General features: G+C 48.3%; 1 protein-coding gene across 1 annotated transcript in view; it reads right to left on the minus strand.

Moving 5' to 3' along the window:
• The window catches only part of TMEM260 (transmembrane protein 260), a gene marked incomplete at its 5' end in the record, with an annotated part of 37,019 nt that extends 23,129 nt beyond the window's left edge, over positions 1–13,890 (minus strand). The window contains 2 exons of the mRNA XM_082485793.1: positions 7,168–7,319; positions 13,696–13,890. Coding sequence (XP_082341919.1) covers positions 7,168–7,319; positions 13,696–13,890 — 347 coding nt within the window. The remainder of the gene's footprint in view (positions 1–7,167; positions 7,320–13,695) is intronic.
• Between the last annotated feature and the right edge of the window lie 4,501 nt (positions 13,891–18,391).

Consider the following 18,391-nt stretch of genomic DNA (forward strand, 5'->3'; position numbering starts at 1 on the left):
AGGAGTATTGAGCCAGTGAGGATTTTGGTTAAGGCGAGCTACTCCCTGCGCCCTCTTGCATACATCCTGCTGGACCGAATATGTCCAGTAAGGACACTACCATGGATGTGTCCAGTAAGGACATCACCTCTGTAGGATAATATTGAGACTCTGCCTGACCTCTTAGTAAATATAGGCCCATGAGTGCCACCAGCACGTACAAGAGGTGTCTTGTAGGCCACCCCTTGGGTCCTGGGGCCATGCCACCTCAGCTGCTCTCACCAGGAGGACCAAGCTACCCCTGCGGCAAGGTACCCCGGGATGGCAGCAGGGACCTCGGTGGGTCTGGACACAAAGGATAAGGAGAGCCGCATCACGAAGGTTCGGCAGGGATCAAGGAATGGGACTTCCCAACCTCAAACCTCACAAGCTTGTGGATGCTTGGCACCACGGTGGAGCAGAGCCTGCCTGCAGCAGCTCCATCCCAAGAAAGTCTGGTCATTAAATCCAACAGCTGCATGCCCAGCTCTCCTGGAGCAGTTCAACGAGTAGCACAACTCACGACAGATCAATAAAATGTATATCATAGAATCATAGAATGTTTAGGTTGGAAAGGACCTTGAAGATCATCGAGTTCCAGCCCCCCTGCCATAGGCAGGGACACCTCCCACTAGACCAGGTTGCCCAAGGCCACATCCAGCCTGGCCTTGAACACCTCCAGGGATGGGGCCTCAACAACCTCTCTGGGCAACCTGTGCCAGTGCCTCACCACCCTCACAGTGAACAACTTCTTCCTAATGTTCAATCTGAACCTGCCCTCTTCCAGTTTAAAGCCATTCCCCCTCGTCCTATCGCTACATGCCCGAGTAAAAAGTCCTTCCCCAGCTCTCCTGTAGGCCCCCTGTAGGTACTGGAAGGCCGCAATAAGATCTCCCCGGAGCCTTCTCTCCTCCAGGCTGAACAGCCCCAACTCTCTCAGCCTCTCCTCATAGGAGAGGTGCTCCAGCCCTCGGATCATCCTCGTGGCCCTCCTCTGGACCCGCTCCAGCAGGTCCATGTCCTTCTTATGTTGGGGACTCCAGAGCTGGATGCAGTACTCCAGGTGGGGTCTCACGGGAGTGGAGTAGAGGGGCAGAATCCCCTCCTTTGCCCTGATGGCCACACTTCTGCTGCAGCCCAGGCTACGGTTGGCCTTCTGGGCTGCGATCGCACACCACTGGCTCATATACAGGTGTGCTCCTTTAATACATACCGCCCCGTACTCGCACCTCTCTACTAATGAGTTGTAAAAATTGTGCTTCCAGCCACTAAAAACGAGAACTTCTCCCCCGGTGCCTTTGCAAGCAGAAAGAGTATATTAGTTAGACCCATTCTTTGATTCACAATCCTTAGAAAATAGGTACGCCTTTATCCCGGCCGCCCGTAATAACCAGCGCCTACTTCCCGAAACCCCAACCCTCGGCAGGAACTGACTTTAGCTATTTAAATGTTTTATAAGTTGGGTTTTTTTTTTTTTTTTTTGGGTAATTGCAGAAACTTTTCCTAATCTGACATTTGTTAAAACCCCTTATTAGAAATTATGCAGCGGCGGGGAGGGGGGGGGGGGGGGGGGTGGAAAAAAGAAAGCAAAAAAAAAAAAAAAAAGAATAAAATATTAAAATAAAATAAAAAAAAAAATAAAAATGAGCTGGCTTCACAATTACCAAGTCAGCCCATGCAGCCCTTCGCTATTGTACGGAGTGGCATAAACCCCCCGGCGGCCTATCAGCTCCCTGGCAGGCAGGGGGCTGCGCTATTCAAAGCGAGAGATACAAGCTGCAGGGCAAAAACCTGGCAGCTCCCATCTGACCCCCCAATCCCCGGCTGGTGACAGCTCCAAGCTCCATGGCAAATTAGCCCTTCTCACATTACAATTGCAGGAGACAGATTCCATTAGCGGTATCTGAAATTGAGTGGAGAGCTGCTCCGTTATCAGACTTGACTCATAAGCGCCGCTATTAATCAGAGCTATGATAGCATTTATATATTTCAAGCTATCTGCCGCCGCTGTGATATTCTGCTACAAAGGGTTGATGGGACTTAGGGAAGGGAACAATGGAGCTTTCTGGGAAAAGCAGAGTAAATCAAGAAAGTCTGTGACTTCCGCACATTCTGAAGGGATTGCGGTTTACATAAATTTTCTCCCAATTGGAGATTGAGCTCTTCCTCATCTTACACATGGGATTTAGTTGTCACTCAATGGTAACAGCTGTGAAAAGGTGAAGCGGCCCACCGCTCAGAATATTGCCTCCGCTTTTAAAGCAATTAACCCATGAACAGGAGGATACCTGGTGATATCAAAGGGATTAAGCCAGGCAGTGCATTATTAACATTTCCTTGAACTAATTCTAACTCTGACTAGCTGTCAGAAAAGACTCTTCAGTCTTTAAAAAAAAAAAAAAAAAAAAAAAAGAGTTTTTTTGCCCTGCTTTTTCTCCCCTCCCTTCAAAATGAAGCAGAGTTATTGCAGCCTAATGGGCCGACTTTAGAGCAAAATGCAAATGAACAGATTTGGTAACGTCTTCAAACAGACTGAAGTCACTGCCGGTTTATTACGGGGACAAGGGGGGGGGGGGGGGGAATAATATAATACATATATATATATGATCAATTAGCCAGAGGTCATGGTAGATAGTCTTCTAAACACAAATTAATACGCGAGTACCTTCCTTTCTTCTCTCCCTCCTAAAACTTCGTAATTACTTGTTATTAAGCGTAGCCGCTTTCGAAACGGCTGAGATCTTCACTCTGTGCTACAACAGCGATAATCTATGATAACCTGTAATCTGGAAAAATCCAAATATGCCCTGTAAGGAGATTCCGCCTTCCCCAAAGCCCAGTATTTTAATTTCCCACGGTGGATCGAGGGGGCACCAGCAAGCCAGGCGGGAGCGCTCCTCTCTCATCCCTCCGTTTTCCCCCCCAAAAAAGAAGTCAAACTATTTGGGGATGACTCCTGCTCCAGCAAAGCCACGTACCCACAGGACACGGATTATTTCCCCACTCGTCACAGGCAACAGACAACTTTTCCCAGCACCGCTTGGTTTTAGGGGAACATCAGCCATGAGGTCCCCCTGGGGAGGACCACGAAGGTGACCCATCCTCCTGGTGCTCCAACGCACCTGGTCCTTCTCAGGGACCTTCCCAGGAGAGCTCCAGGAACACAAGTCACTGGACCGAGAAACCTCAGTGCCGTCAGGATGATCACGGGCCATTTCCAAAACACCTTGATGACTTCAAAACGATCAAATCATTTTAATGATTTCATTATGCAACACGCCTACCGCTCCTTTTTGTTGGCGGCGAGAGAAGAGTTAGCTCCAGTTTTCATATACATTCACAGAGTGTTGCTTGGAAGGTTTGGAGGGCAAAGAATATATATATAATATATATATATACACACACACACACACAAATGAAAGTCCAAAACTTAACATGATACCCAGAACAGCAAACCAGAGAGACACGAACTGCTTAATTTAATGCAATATTTTCCCCCTTTTCAAAAACCCGTGTGCAACTCAGCCGGAATGAGGCGGGCAAAAACTTACTAGAAGTACTCGGGCAATGACACCTTCTACTCTGCTACTGCCGCTGCAATAAATTAGCTTTGTCTATTTAGATGCAGCAGAACAGCCACGCTAGGGAAGGTATACACTGAAAAAAAAAAAAAAAAAAAAAAATCCACTTAAAGCAGGGGAAAGCATCCTATTTCTCTTTGCAACAGAGAACGCAAGGAACGCGTCATCCGTGCGGAAAATGACACTTTGGCAATCATATTATAAGAAGATAATTGGTTTACTTTGTAAACTTGCTATGCTTTGCCTCCCACAGTAAAACAAATAAATAGTTGTTTAAAGAAACAATCCTATAGCCGCACTTGCCGCGTCCTGAAAACATAAAGCAGCTCCCCCCTTTCAGAGCAGAGATGAATTATTTGCCTCAGTTACAAGCAGGCCGAGAAAACTCTTTGTAAATGCCATTTTACGATAATTACTAGCGATTTATTAAGACTGTGCGGAGACGGGGGGGGCGGGGAGGGGGAACGGGAACCCAAACGTATTTGAGAACTAATTCAAAGGAGTAAACCGCTCGTTCGGCGATATCTGGATTACTGACAAAAGGGCTTTTTGCGTGAACGCCGTTCGACACAACTTTGTTTTAAAGAAGCGCAATCCGGGCTTATAAAAAATAGAATTAATAATGAATAATATAATATAATATAATATAATATAATATAATATAATATAATATAATATAATGAAAAAACAAACAAGATGTTGGGGTTGCCTCCTATGGACCCTGGCAGCGTCTGCCCAGAGCATCCCGCCAGCCATCACCTGGCAGAGGAGAAATCTGTTTAAGGAATAAATTCCATCCTAATCCCGCCTGCGCCGTAACGTCCCGAACACCACCCAGCCGCGGAGGCAACCGCCACTCTTTCCTTAAGCAGCAAAAGAAATCGCCCCGACCTGCCGAGGAATAAACTTGGGAAATTCTTCTGGAACAAACAAAAAAAAAAAAAAAAAAAAAGAATCGGGAGGGGGGGGAAAAAGGGAGAGGTTTACTGTACGGGGACGGCGGGAGGGAGAGAAAACCCCCCGCGAGGGTAAACAGCAACCCGGCCCGGCTGGTGGGGAGAAAAAGAAAGGTTTTAGAGGTTAAGTTCAGGTCAGACGACAAATGAAATTGTAACAACCCAACTGACATCGTATAATGTCTTCTTCCACTCGATCAATAGGGCAGCGTCAGCCCCATTACCATAGAGATGGCTTCCTCCCCGCTGAAGGGTGGCTATTGTTTGCCGAGAGAGATTTGCCACTTGAACCGTGTTGCTCCCGGAGGATGTGTACTTCATCAATTATTTGTATTCCTAACATCTACATATTTTCATATTAACATCCACGTTTCGAGCGGCACGAGGAGCAGGCGCTGGTTTTTCCTCTGGTACCTGGCGGGGGTCACCCCATCAGCTAAATTTTAATTAAAAGACAAAAATGCGGGGGGATTTCATAGACCGGTTTAGATCCTTTGTGAGTACAGACGAGCCCGGTTAAAACCAAAATACGTCGCCTTCAGATATTTATGGCTTTCACGCAGACGGTGCCAGTAAACACTTTCTGAAAGATTTTTTTTTTTTTTAAGTAGAAAGCGACAGAAAGGAAAAAAAACTTTTTTTTTTTTTTTACTAAATTAATGTCATAAAAAACAAATCGATTTTAAGGTGCTTAAAAAGAAAAATATAACACTATAATTTGGAAATAAAACCAACCCACAATACCTTACAATTCATTTCCCCCCCCCCCAAAAAAAAAAAAAAAATATCAATCGCTGCTAGGCTGAATAACTGATCCTGTCAGCGCCTCGTATCTACAAAATAATTTTCTAGAAGTCCTAATAGTTTCTGTCATCTCTCATTTCCAGGTTTTCCCTTCTTTCGTGCAAGTTTTAAATTTGACAGAAGCACCATCTTCCAAATCCAATTAAAAAAAAAACCCAAAGCAAATCAACCCCAAATTGTTAAACCTCTAGAAGGGTAAAAAATAATTCCCAAATTTAGCCTGCGATTTCTCTCCTGCATTCCTCCTTCTCTACCGCGACGAGCGCATCACTTCGTATGCGCGAAATGGGCACGTAAAGAACGGTCATGTTGGAGTTAAAACGAAAAAGCAGGGCAGCTCTTGAGAGTAACTGTAATAACGGGAACAATCATAATGGAAAAAAAAAATATCCGAACCCGATATTCTAAATATTTAACAACTCCTTGCGGGAGTTTTTAATATAATCAAAAGGAGTTGGGGGTCAGACGCTGTGCCCGGCACTGTGCGCCGGAGGGCAGCGCCGCTTCCAGCTCCCCAAATACGCTCTAAAACACAGGATATTAAATTAAATTAAATAACGCCGACTTAATTACACATATTACCCAACTGTAAAAGCCATCATTTTAAACGTTTATAGAAATAGTCAGGAATTACTTAAGCAATTCCAGTGGGTGCGCTTTGGAGCCGCTGCGCGGCTACGTGAAAGGGGATGTGCAAAAAGCGACTCCTCTTCCGCAGAGGGAGACGCACCCGGACAGACGGACCCCCTGGACTGAAGTTAAAGTGATGTCGGGGCTCTGGGGCTGTGCAGGATCTGGTCGTGTCCCCCCCCCTCCCCGCTTATTCCTGCTTTTATTTCTCCGAAAGCGAGGGCAACCGAGGTTTCCCCGAGGGGCGACGCGGCTCCGGAAGCGGGTGGGAGAAAAGGGCTTTTGTCAAAAATAAGCTCAGCGAGGCAGCGCCCCCGTCTCATCCCCCGATATCATTTCGGATTTCGCTGTTTGCGGCCTCGAAACGTGCCCTATTTTCCCCGCCAAAGAACACCAGAAATTGTTTGTAGGGGTTTGCCATAATCCTCTCCAATATGGGTCAGGCGGAGGTTAAGAGCAGCCCGAACTCGCACATCAAAGATGAGCGGGGTTAACAAAACCCCCAACCACGTGCGTATCCCGATTGTTCCCTTCTCCCCCCCCCCCCCACCTCCCTCCCCGAGGTCAGAGCTCCGGAGAAAACGGATGGGCTCCGGCCGGTGCGTCCCCCCACCCCGGCAGCACCTCCGGCGGGGGAAGGCGGCCGGCAGCGATGCTCCCCCCGGTCCTTGGGTACCGCCGGCAGGCAACTGCCCCTCCGCCTCCGCCGGGAGCTGCAATTAAACCAAGTTCACGCTTTCCCGATAGGTGAAGCTCATCCTGTTAATTTAAACAGACCATCTGCATCTTTCGAGAACGACAAACTTCATTAGTTCTGGTTAGTTAAACCGAGCGGTGATTTGTGATAATGAGCCCGAACAACCTGTCACGTCTGCGGAAGGGAAAGGGCGCACTTTTTATTATTACTATTATTATTATTTAACAGAAAGAAAAAAAAAAAGAGAAAAAAAAAAAAAAAAAAGAGGGTCCTTTTGTGCAGGGAAGAAGGTCAAATTCAGATAAAACCGCTGTTAGGTTAATCAGAGGAACTAATTACAGCTGGAAAGGGAAGGCGAGGGGGAGGGAACAGCAGTCCGAAGGCCGGAGAGGGAAGAAGCCTGCGGGAACGTCCCGAGCCAACGGGGGAGAGCCCCGCCGGGGGCATCACGCCAAGGAGAAAACGCCCCCAATGACTTTACCTGAAAACCGTGTAAAAAAGGGAAGAGGCGGCAGCTGCTCCCAACAAACCGCAGAGGAGGTTGACCCGGTAGGCGGGAGAGCCCAGGGGCAGCAGCCCCGTCGCCAGTTTGGCCAGCAGCGTGAACAGGGGGTAGCCGGGAGGGTGGGCGACCTGTGGACAGAGATCAATACGGAGCTGTTAAAAAAAAAAAAAAAAAAAAAAAAAAAAAAAAAAAAAAAAAGGTGGGGGGTGGGTTGAGGGGGTGGCAAATTGGACGAAATCCAAAGGAGAACGGCACGCCGGGGTCCGGCGGCAGGAGCCGAGGAGGAGGGGGGGGGTGGGGGGGTCTCCCAGCGGCGCCTCTCCCCGACCCGTCCCTCCGTCCCTATTTTTAACTCCGCAAATATATTTTTTTTTTTTTTTTTTTCCCTTAGTGGATTTGGCTCCACGCCTCGCCCGTAATAACGAGGCGGCGAGAAAAGGAGGTGCCACGTTTCATTAGCGTGCCTTAAAGGGCTCCTTGTTTGGGTACGCAGTATATTAGGGTCATTCAAAAGGCTGTGGTGGTTTTTTTTTTTTTATTATTTTATTTATTTTATTATTTTTTTTTTTTTTTAAAAAAAGCAGCAGCTTCTCAACTATTTTATTGGTTAGCAAGTTGAAAGACCACACTGCTATCGGATTACCACCGCGCTGACAGTCCTAAGGTCTTGCCTAAAGGGATCATGCACCATAATAAAGTTTATTAAATAATAAAACTTATTAAAATTGTTAACCCGATTTATTTTATTCTCCCCAGCTTATACAAAATTTGGGTTGATAATAAGCCAGCTACTGTATATACAGTAAAGCCTTTGCTTTATAATTTAGTTTAATTGGATTTAAAACTTGAAGTAAATTGTCGCGTGCTGTACTTATAAGTTAGTAAAAACTGTGGTTTGAAAATAAATTAATCTACTTTACTCCATGCTTAATTAAACTTCCTTAATTCCTAAAACTGTTAATGAGAGCATTGATTAAACAATAAAACTAATACTTACTCCAAGCTCATATGCGGCTGTGATCAGCTCCCCTGTGAAAAAATAATGTAAAACCAATAATTACTATTAGGAAATGACACTCCTCCAAAGTTTTCAAAATCCAAATGCTTGCATTGGGGTTTTGCATTAATTTGACTGGATAAAACTGTAAATCTGTAGAGATTTAACAGCATGAAATTTTCTAAGAATATTTTCTCCCTCTGATGTCATTGCACAAAATATCTTTTGTTATGTTTTCGCGAGACTTTTATGAACAGATAAGTGAAAGCATAGGTAGGCTCGGGTAAAGAATGGCCCGAGATATTCAAAATGCAGACATTTGTGTGTGTGTGTGTGTGTGTGTATTTTTAATTTAAAACCAACTGACTCCATAACTTTCAAGCACTACAGCCTGCAACGCTTAAGCTGCGTTGTCTCTTAAACAACCCCGTCGTTTCTCATTAAAAAAAAAACAAAAAACACAAAACAACAAACCCCACAGCTTTAGAGTTTTCAAGAGGCAAAATATAACCACTGATCGTGCAAATCTGCATCCCCGGATCTGGGGACACGGCTCTCCCTTGATGCTAAAGCGATTCTTGCAGCATCTGCTTCGCGAGTAACTCTTTTACAGACGCTGCAGCCAGCGGCCGCCCCCGTCAGAAACACCATTTAGACTTTGTTTTTCATTTCTGTTTTACGCCAGGACACATAACTGCCGCAGAAAAAAAAAAAAGAAACAGACCCACGTTAGCCTAACGGTTAACAATAGTCGATATTTTTAGAGCGTTTGACATGACGCGTTTTGCGACGCTCCCGGATGGCGGATATTAAATATATTGAAAAGGCACAACACGTTCAGGGACGAAGGGCGCAAGCAAGGGGCGGCAAAATTAAAAATTACAGCTGCTTTTCCTTCTTTGCCTCAAATTTCATAATCCAATTTTGCACAGCCTGGTCTTACTGGGCCTGCTAATTTTGCAAGTGCCGAGGTCACGGCAGCGCCGTCCCATCATTAGATGGCAAAGTGAAGGGCACTGTTGGCTTTAAATGCTAAATTAACAATATTTTCAATTTCTCCACATTATTACCGGGCGACGCAAAGGAGGAGGATCGTACAAACGGCGCCTTTGAATCTCGACGTTACAGTACATAATATGTTTTAAAAGGAAGATGCAAGTCAAGCCACTGCTGCTGTTGGCAACTGCCGTAAAATTCCAGCTGTGGCCCCGCGCGACGCCCTGCCGCCTTCTGCACAAAAGCCTCCCAGATGTGGATTTTACCATGCTTGCAAACACCGGCTATATTTACTGCTACCCTGTTTTAGGAAAGTTTCAACCTAGTGCAAGACAGCCCCCCCAAAAATCGGATGCAACGGGGAAAACCATCCATCCCACGCAGAGCCCTTTAATTTCCAGTCATTCCCATGTTTCCAGGGCTGGGATGCAATCGATCCCCCTGGGTGCAGCAAAAGATGATAAATAAAGTAAAAAGGTGATGATAAAGGAAACCCTAAATTCGGCATGGCGGGGGTTCCGCCGTGCTACCGGTGGATGCCCGTGGCATCGCGGGGATGCCGCTCCCGAGCCAGGCAGGGCTGCACCTTCCTTAAAAGTCCTTGTGGGATACAGCAATACGTGCATCTAAAAAGCTTAAGTTCACGCATGCGGCGCCGATACTGGTTCATATCACGGGCAAGAATAACCCCCAAAGCAATACAGGCACAAACCAAAGGGAAAGCTGCTAAAAAAAAAAAAAAAAAAAAAAAATTAAAAAAAAAATTATAAAAAAATAAAATACCGGTGCATGGCATTGCCAAGTTCTAAAAGCCCCCAGCACAACTCTGCCTCCTGGGAATTAAAGGAAGAAAAAAAATAAAAAGTAAGGAAACCTGCAAAAATAAGCTCCCAGGCTGGCAGGACTGTTGAATTCCAGCGGGAAAAGCAAAAGGAGCGCGTTAACACCCAACACTTCAGGTGAGGTTAATTCTCCGCCTCCCACCTGCCTCACTTCCAGCCCCCGCGGGAGACGGAAGCGCGGCTATGGGCTCTCTAACTGCAGAGCGCTAGGATTACACGGCAAACCAGAGAGGAAGACTACGGCACCCACAGACTTGCTTTCAATAGATTTCCAGCGAGGGAAAACAACCCGCGGCATCTTCAGATGCTGACTCAAATTGGAGAGTTTATTCCTGCATGATCATAATTACACCAGTAAATACATTTGGGACCATCCGGTTTGATTCCCCCATAAAGATGTTCAGGCCCAACGCTGCCTGAAAACGGATTTATCCCCAGCAAGGTTGGGAGCTGGTGTCGGAAACATCATAGGGAAGGTTTGGGTTGGGTTTTGGGTTTTTTTTTTGTGTTTTTTTTTTTTTTTTTCTTTTGACCTGAGTTTATTTGATCCCTTTTTAAGCTGTTTTAACATCTGTGGAGGTTTCCGAATTAGCTCTTAAAATTCATTCTCTCATTTCTTTATTAGAACTCCTAAGTAACACGAGAAAGCTGCCAATGAAAATACCTATTGCCTTTTACGTTTTTACTGCAAACTTCAGAAACAATTAAAAAATATACGGATAGCTTAAAAAATAAAAAAAATATAATAATAGTCTCCCTGCCTGAAAGCGGGTACAGCAAATCCTTAAGCACCTCTTTACTCACACAAGTAGCTTCCGCGCTTTCGGGGGCGTAAGTTTGAGCCCCGTGCTCAGGGAAGTTAATTGGCTCCAGTGGGGCCATGCAGAGACCTCCCAGTGGGCTCCGGCCAGGCGGCAGCGCTGGAGCATCCCGTGAGCTGCTGGAGCCACGGGAAACCAGGGGAATAACCCCAAAATGTCTTCGCACGAGGCGATGGGGTGGCTGCTGGCTGGGACAGCCACAAGAGGACAGCGGGGACGAGCCCACCTCTGTTTGGCTCCAGTAAACACATACAACTCGGGCAGCCAGATTTAGAAGAAAATGCAAAAAAAAAAAAAACCCCAAAAATGTAACGAGAGAGAGGGAGCGAGGTCCTGGAGCCAGCCGGGGGACACGGCGCCGAGAGAACTCCTCTAATATAATTCCCTCTATCCTCTAATATAATTCCCTCTAATGTGGGTTGCTGGAAGCCAGTTAAAGCATCCAGTCTCCCAGTCCGGCCGCTCCCGGGACGTCTCTCTGCTCTGCCCCTGTTTGCAGTGAGTGTCCTTCATACCGCCGACCAACGTTGGGAGGAGAGATGCGCACTGAACGGACATATGCGCATTTCTACAGGCGCAGCTGCTGTGCTAAGAAGAACCAGGGTGCCTTCAGAAATTAGGGAAAGAGCAACCCCCCTCCTGCCTCCGAAACGGGATAAAATAACCACGGACACCCAGGGGAAGCGGGGGGAAGCGCTGCCCGTGCTGCTCGCCTGCATCTACCGCCATAACTCGCGTGCAGGGAGGGACGAACCCCAGCACCGCCTCATCCGGAGAACCCGCACCCCGCTTTGTCACGGGTGCTAATGGTTATTTGCATCCCGCAGGCAAAACCCAAGCTCAAGGACAATTAAAAACCAGGTTCCCCAGGATTCACGCAGCAGGAACAGCTCGTGGCCCCTGCGGGTTCGTACACACGCGTTTCCCATCAGGCGGCACTTTAAAAAAACAAAACGGTAATAACTGTCAATATATAGATCATCGTGTATCCGCTGACACAACCCGAAGGAGCAAATCCATCTTTTTTACAAACTCGGGAGCAGCAGAAAAAGCCCTGATGGCGCACACCAGCCAGCCTGGCAAGGCTGCGCTCCCACACCTCGTCCCGAGCACGGGATGCAGGCTCTACGGAGAAGGGATTTAAAAAGAAATTCTTTTAATACAGCTCCGACAACACGATCCCCCCGATCCAAGCATGGGACCAGGGAAAACAAGAGAACACGAGGTTGCACCAGTGTCCATCTGCACGCCAAAATCCCTGCTCGGGGGGCCAGCTAACCAGGACCAGCTTGGGGTAATGAAAACACAGTTCCGTCCTCTTATCTTTAAGTCAAATCACCCTCACTTGAATCACTGCTGAACTTCACATTTGCGTGTGAAGAAGAGCCACGCTGAACACGTGCTGCCTTAAACCCAGCTAGACAAAATCATCCTGCTTTTTACCAAGCAGTTGAGTAACTCTCAACAAAAAATAACAGCAAACTTTAAAAGAGTTGTAGTTAAAACACGTATCTCCCTCTCTCTCCACACATACTGAAGCTGTAAAATATATGCACCCATTAAAAGCCTATTTATTTATAGGGAATTTTATGCACTGGTTGGGTCTGAAACCAGTGACAGCCAAGAGGCACAAAGATAAACAGATCCACTCAACGCTCTTCTGGGATAGGAGAGAAGGGAAGTACGCTGGGTATCTACTCCATCAAGAAAAATCAAAGCATCACCCAGAAAAATCCAAGCTCTCCTATCCCCAAATCACAGCTGCACACATGCTACAGAACGAAGGTGTTCAAAAAACCAGATTAAACCAACAAACCCAGCAAGACCAGGTTAAACCAGCAAAACCGCAGAAGGACCAAACAGGAGAATTTTGTCCCATCTGGTGGGATCAGCGGCACGAAACACAAAACATCGGCTAGTTTGTCACTGTCAGCAAGTGGCACTTCCAGACAGGCAGACCCAGAGATTTCACTGCTGCATCGGCTGCGGCCGCCCAGGCCAGAGAAAGCGACGGCCCGAGCAGTGATACCACCACATCTGGCAGGATGACACATCTGCCTTCTGACGCCACCAGCCGTCCCCAGGGCTCCTAACTAAATCCAGGTAGAGACAAACTATTGGCTGCAAAGCAAACAGGTGGGGGGAGAGGATCAGGTCAACAAGGAGTGGTGGCCAGAAGGCTCCAGCCCCAAGGGGTGACCACGCTGCACCGACCCCAGGGGATGAGCCCCCCGAGGTGTGACGGCGATGCACCAGGCTCGGTGGGGCAAGCACCCCATGGGGGGAGGGCAGCACCCCAGCTCTGGGGGTGTGCACTCCCGATATAAGGCGTCCACAATGCACCAGCCTGTGGGGCCAGTGCCTCTACGGGGAGGTTGCAATGCACCAACCCGAGGGGGGTGAGCAGCCCATACGGTGGCTGCAATGCTGCAGTGCCTATGGGGGATGAGGCCCTACGGAGTGGGCAATCCTATGGGGTGACAGCAACACACCAGCCCCTATGGGAGAGAAGCCCTATAGGGTGACAGCAATGCACCAGTCCCTAAGGGGCAGCAACCCTATGGGGTGACAGCCACGCACCAGCCCCTATGGGGTGACAGCCACGCACCAGCCCCTATGGGGTGACAGCCACGCACCAGCCCCTATAGTATGAGCAACCCTATGGTGTGACTGCGATGCCCCAGCCCCCAAGGGCTCAGCCCCACCTCCCCGAAGGGTGACCGCGATGCACCAGCCCCTACAAGGCCCCTACAGTGCCACCTCCCCGGCGGGGTGACCCCCCTGCCCGGCCCCACGGGATGCCCCGCCGCCCTTCCCCGCCGGCGGGCGGGCTGGCGACGCTGGGTACGTTACCCGCATCCCCGCCGGGCAGGGCGGGCGGCAGCGTAGCCGTGTAGATAGCAGCCACGGCAGCGCCCAGCGCCCCGGCGGCGCCGCCCGCCCCGCTCCCGGCCCCCATGTGCGCCGCCGTGCCCGCCACTTCCGGGTTCGGCCGCGCCGGGCGGGCGGGCCGTACCACTCCGACGCCCCTCGGGGGGAGCATCCCCGCCCCGCCCGCATCCCCGCTCCCCCCAGACCGTCCCTCCGGGAACGTCCACCGTCCACGAGATTCAGATAGAGAACAGGTAGGACCGCGGGTCTGGTGGGGCGATTCAGCGGGGCCTCCCGCCTTCTTCTTGCAACCCCCCCCTTCGCCGAGAGGAGTTAGTACAGCCGGAGGGGCGGGGCGGAGGAGCGCGCCGCTCGGTGAGGGCGGCCGGGCGGGACCACCGCGCGGGGGGAGGCGGGACGACGACGAAACCACTGCGGCGCGGCGGGGTGGGGGGCGAGGGGGAGTGTGTGACACAGGGGACCGGGCCGCGGCCTTCCCGGGTCCCCCCCTCAGCGGGAGCTGCCGCCGGTACCCCGGGGTGTTCGTGGCCGAGAAGGACCCTGGCCCTGTGCTGGGCCGGGCGCGCTGAGGAGGGTTTGCCGAGGTGATGGTGCCTTGGTGCCCATGGGCCTGGGAGTTGACTGGGCCTGGGCCTGGGCCTGGGCCTGGGCCCGGGCCCGAGGCCTCCCGAATCACCAACTTTAAAATGTATTTTAAATACCCAGCTCCCAGGCTGGCTCAGCGCCTTCTGTCCACGCTCAGCCCCGCTGCAGGCCCAAGGCGAGCGGCTCCTCTTCTGGTGGGGTGCGAGGCCCAGCCCAAAGGGCTGCGCTTTAACTGCCTCGCAGCTCCGCGTGCGTGTGTGGCAGTACACAGAGAATAAAGGTTTATGCCCTGAACGGGGCTGCGCAAGACACTGGTGAAGAAAAGGATTGAAGGTGTCAGCATATAGAATATTAAAAGCAGCGATTCCCGCTGCGGGAGTAGTTAAGGAAGGCAAATATCATCCGGAGACCTATGGATAGAAGACTAAAACACATCCATGGAAATCATTATGGGATTGTGCAAAAGAGCGGCGAGGCCATACCTGGAGAATTGAGACAAATTAAAGAGAGGCTTTTGAATACAAATGAAAAAGGTACATAAGAGGGTAACTAGGATAATAAACAGTCCTATGGATTAGATCGAAGTGGAAACGGTAGAAAATTAGGTTTGCATTTATTAAGAAAAAAGAGCAGGATTAAGGGTTGACATGACTGAAAAAACAGACATCAGGTTGTGGGTACTGGAGAAGCTGGTGCCGAAGCAACATTCTGAAACTGCCACCACAAAGCCTGCCAAAGGGCATAAGCCAAAACCAAGAAAAGTGTTAAGGGAATTGAGGAAATGTCTTTTTACACACTCCAGCCAGTATGTACATAGACAGCAAAAGAAGCTGAAGTTGCAACCCACTCAGAAGTTAATCGGGTTGCTTGAAGGAACTGGTATTTGAGGGTATAAACACTGGCTGAATAACAGCTGGGCCCACGTGGCTGCCTTCTATCCAGAAGGCAACTGCTTGGCTCTGTGGTGACCAAGTGAGCTTCAATATATTCAACTGGTTGGCAGGTTTCTGCTGTTATTGGCTGAGGTTCATCAGGGAGAAGAAAAAGATATGTTGCAATCCTCCGCCAGCCATTGTCACTATGGTAATGAGAGGGGTCATTGTTCCCGCACCCGTTGGGGCTGCTAAAATGTAATTTTAGCAGCAAAGTGCACAGTCTGTGTGTGAAAGCAAGCTGGTGGCGAGGCTCTTTATCCGAAGCGTGGCTTTTTTCTTTGCGGTATTTTTCTTTCTTTGTATTTAACTTGGAAAAGGCATCCAAAGACAAATGTTAACCGTGACTGATTACAATTATATTGATGGGGGAGGTAGCAATTTAAAGGCGAATATCGAAAAGTAGAAGAATGGCTGGTAATAATATGGTAAGGACAAACTATTCTTTAATTGTCCTGCAAGTTGTTTTATATCTTTGTCATGCAGAAACTGGAACTTTTAGGGTGCCAGTGACAAAGTACTTTGCTGTAATATGGTAGGGCAGGCTCACAACAGCCTTTATCTTACTGAATAACTACCACCATTTCAAAGGCCAGGATTACAGACACACTTTATGTCGGCACAAACGCTTTGGAGGGTGCATTTACATTTTTCTTCTGTAAGCAGAAATCTATTAATTCAGGAGATTTGACTCCCCTTTCTTCACCAGGCACGACCCAGGGGTCTGAGCAAGACAAGAGGAACATGCGGACCCTCATTTTTTCATTTTGTTGGAGCCAGGCAGATATTTTTTAACTGTTTTCATTCATTCTCTGAAAGTTGAGAGTTGTCCAAACCCAAGTTAGATTCACCTCACCGCAGAGCAGCACACAGCGACCCTCTGGGCTTTCTCAAAGCCTTGAGGGTGGGCTCAACAGCAGCAAAAAAGTATTGCTTAGGAAAAAACCCCACACTAGGGCAAGTGGAAAGCATGTGAAAGATGGCCTTGTGGTACACATATTGTTTTATTTTAAAAAAAGCCCTGGAACTTGTAGCACGAGAGCATACTCTAGTGGCAACTGAGTAAAGAAAGTGCTGGTGGTTTGTGCAGTGTCTTGATGGTGAGATGCCTCCCACCTTTCAATGGGAGGCTTATTCTCTCCTATCTCCTGCTTCATGCTCTGCGCTCAGCCTGACAGGAAATACCCAAGGCAGGCAGAGAAAATAAACAGGAACTTCTAAAGTAATTTAAAAACACAGCTTGAGAACATATCTCCCCCAAATGGCTGTGTACTTAGAGAGGTGTCTTTTCACCAGGCTCTATTGCAGATTTTCTCCTGAGAGACACAGTTTAGAGGAGGCAGGAGATAGGAAAAGGGAGAATAATACTTAAAGCAAATTCTGTTCACCCATGGCAGTGTCATTACAAACTTGAATGAGCACAGTTATTGCAAATAAATAAAAACAATAGACCAGAACCAGTTTTACATAAGAAAATACTGAAATACTGTTCAATTAGTCCTAAGCTTTAGTTAAACCTTTTCTTTTGCCCATCAGGTGATAAAGTTAATACAGAAAGCACTCAACTGCTGTACTTGTGTAACAACAGTCAGCATCCATTTAATGAACTTACGTGTATACACATTTAGCAAAGCTTTAATATTGTCAGCACTGGGCTGACACAGAATTTTAATGGCAAAGTAGCCAGCCCGGTCTTCATCATAAACAATATCCCCGTGTAAGGAAAGCAGGTCCTCGTGGGGACCATTAACAGTACAAATAAGCAGCGCTTCTATATTTAAACAAGAAGTTTGGAAGTATTTCCGCTGATGATATATGCCCGTCTGCAAAGCATGAAAAGGAAGATTACTCTACTTTTATTTGTTCTTAAGTGGCTTGAATAAGCTGCATTTTATGACTTCTTGGTTTTTTTTTTGCAGGGGGAAGACCAGGCTCATACCCGACGTTTACAGCAACATGACTGCAGTAGCTAGTCATGGTGCAGAGGGAACTTCCAAGTGGAATAAAAGCGCACTTGGTCCACTGAGCATCCCTCTGACTCTGCTTATGGGTCTCTCACTGCCCCATCCTGCAAGTGCACGTGTTCGGTATTGCTGAAGTGAGCGGCCCCTGGCTGCACCCAACTGGGCTGTGAGCGTGGCCCAGGATGACCCAAAGCTGGTGACATGTGAGGACGTGTGTGCCTGGGTACACCCCCGAGGTGGCTCCTTGTACTCATCCTGGTCATCTAAGGGACCGAGCTTCATGCGATCGCACTGTACATCCTCTGTGGTAGCCCCAGTGCCTTGTGAACCCGTCAAAATTGAAAATAAAGGTAAAGGTCTCCCAGATGTTATTATAGTCGCGGCCATTTTGTGCAAAGCTGGGCAGAGGGGAGATACCCAAATCGGTGTGTGCAGTGGGAGGAAGGAGGAACACAGCTCTAGCTGGGGCTGCTGGCCAGGCTATCTGCAGAGCCTGGCTGCTAGCATCACGCTGGCTGTCGTCTGGTGTGGGGAAGCGGACCCAGGGATGGTTGTGGTTGGAGGGCTGGGAGAATCTGGCAGCTTACATCCATGGGAAAACAGACTTGGTTCCACCACCAACAGGTCAGCTTGTTCATTATTTCAAAAATCAGTTGCATTTTCTTCCCCAACTAAAAAAAAAAAAAGAGACTGAACTAATTTGCCCATGCAGATCTTGTTTCCCATGATTTTGCAACTTTGTAAGACAGGCTTTATTGTCTTGCAGACCTCCAGTCCCTCCCTCCACTGGTCTTAGAGGCCTTCCAGCTGATTTTCTGACACACCGAGCAATCACAGATCCCATTTGTCTCAGCTGGTTTTCCCAGAACTCTGACAATCAGCTCTATGTTTTCACACCTGATTTCCTTAAACTAATATTATTTATTTATCTGCATGCCTTACGGGCAGACCCAGGTCTGGTGTCTGATCTGCACAGTGACTCCACAATTGTGTTAGAAGCTATCTTCTCATGAGTGCGGCTGATGCACCACATGAGGGCCCCGTTCCCTTCATGCCCAGACCGCTGAATTACTCCGTGATTAGTATTTGCAAGAAGGGAGCACTTTTTACCACCGCAAAACACATTGAAATGCTTTTCATCCGTCTTTTCATTACAGGTGTGGGACATCAT

Source organism: Vanellus vanellus (assembly GCF_965231255.1).
Source record: "Vanellus vanellus genome assembly, chromosome: 6".
Lineage (NCBI taxonomy): Eukaryota > Metazoa > Chordata > Aves > Charadriiformes > Charadriidae > Vanellus > Vanellus vanellus.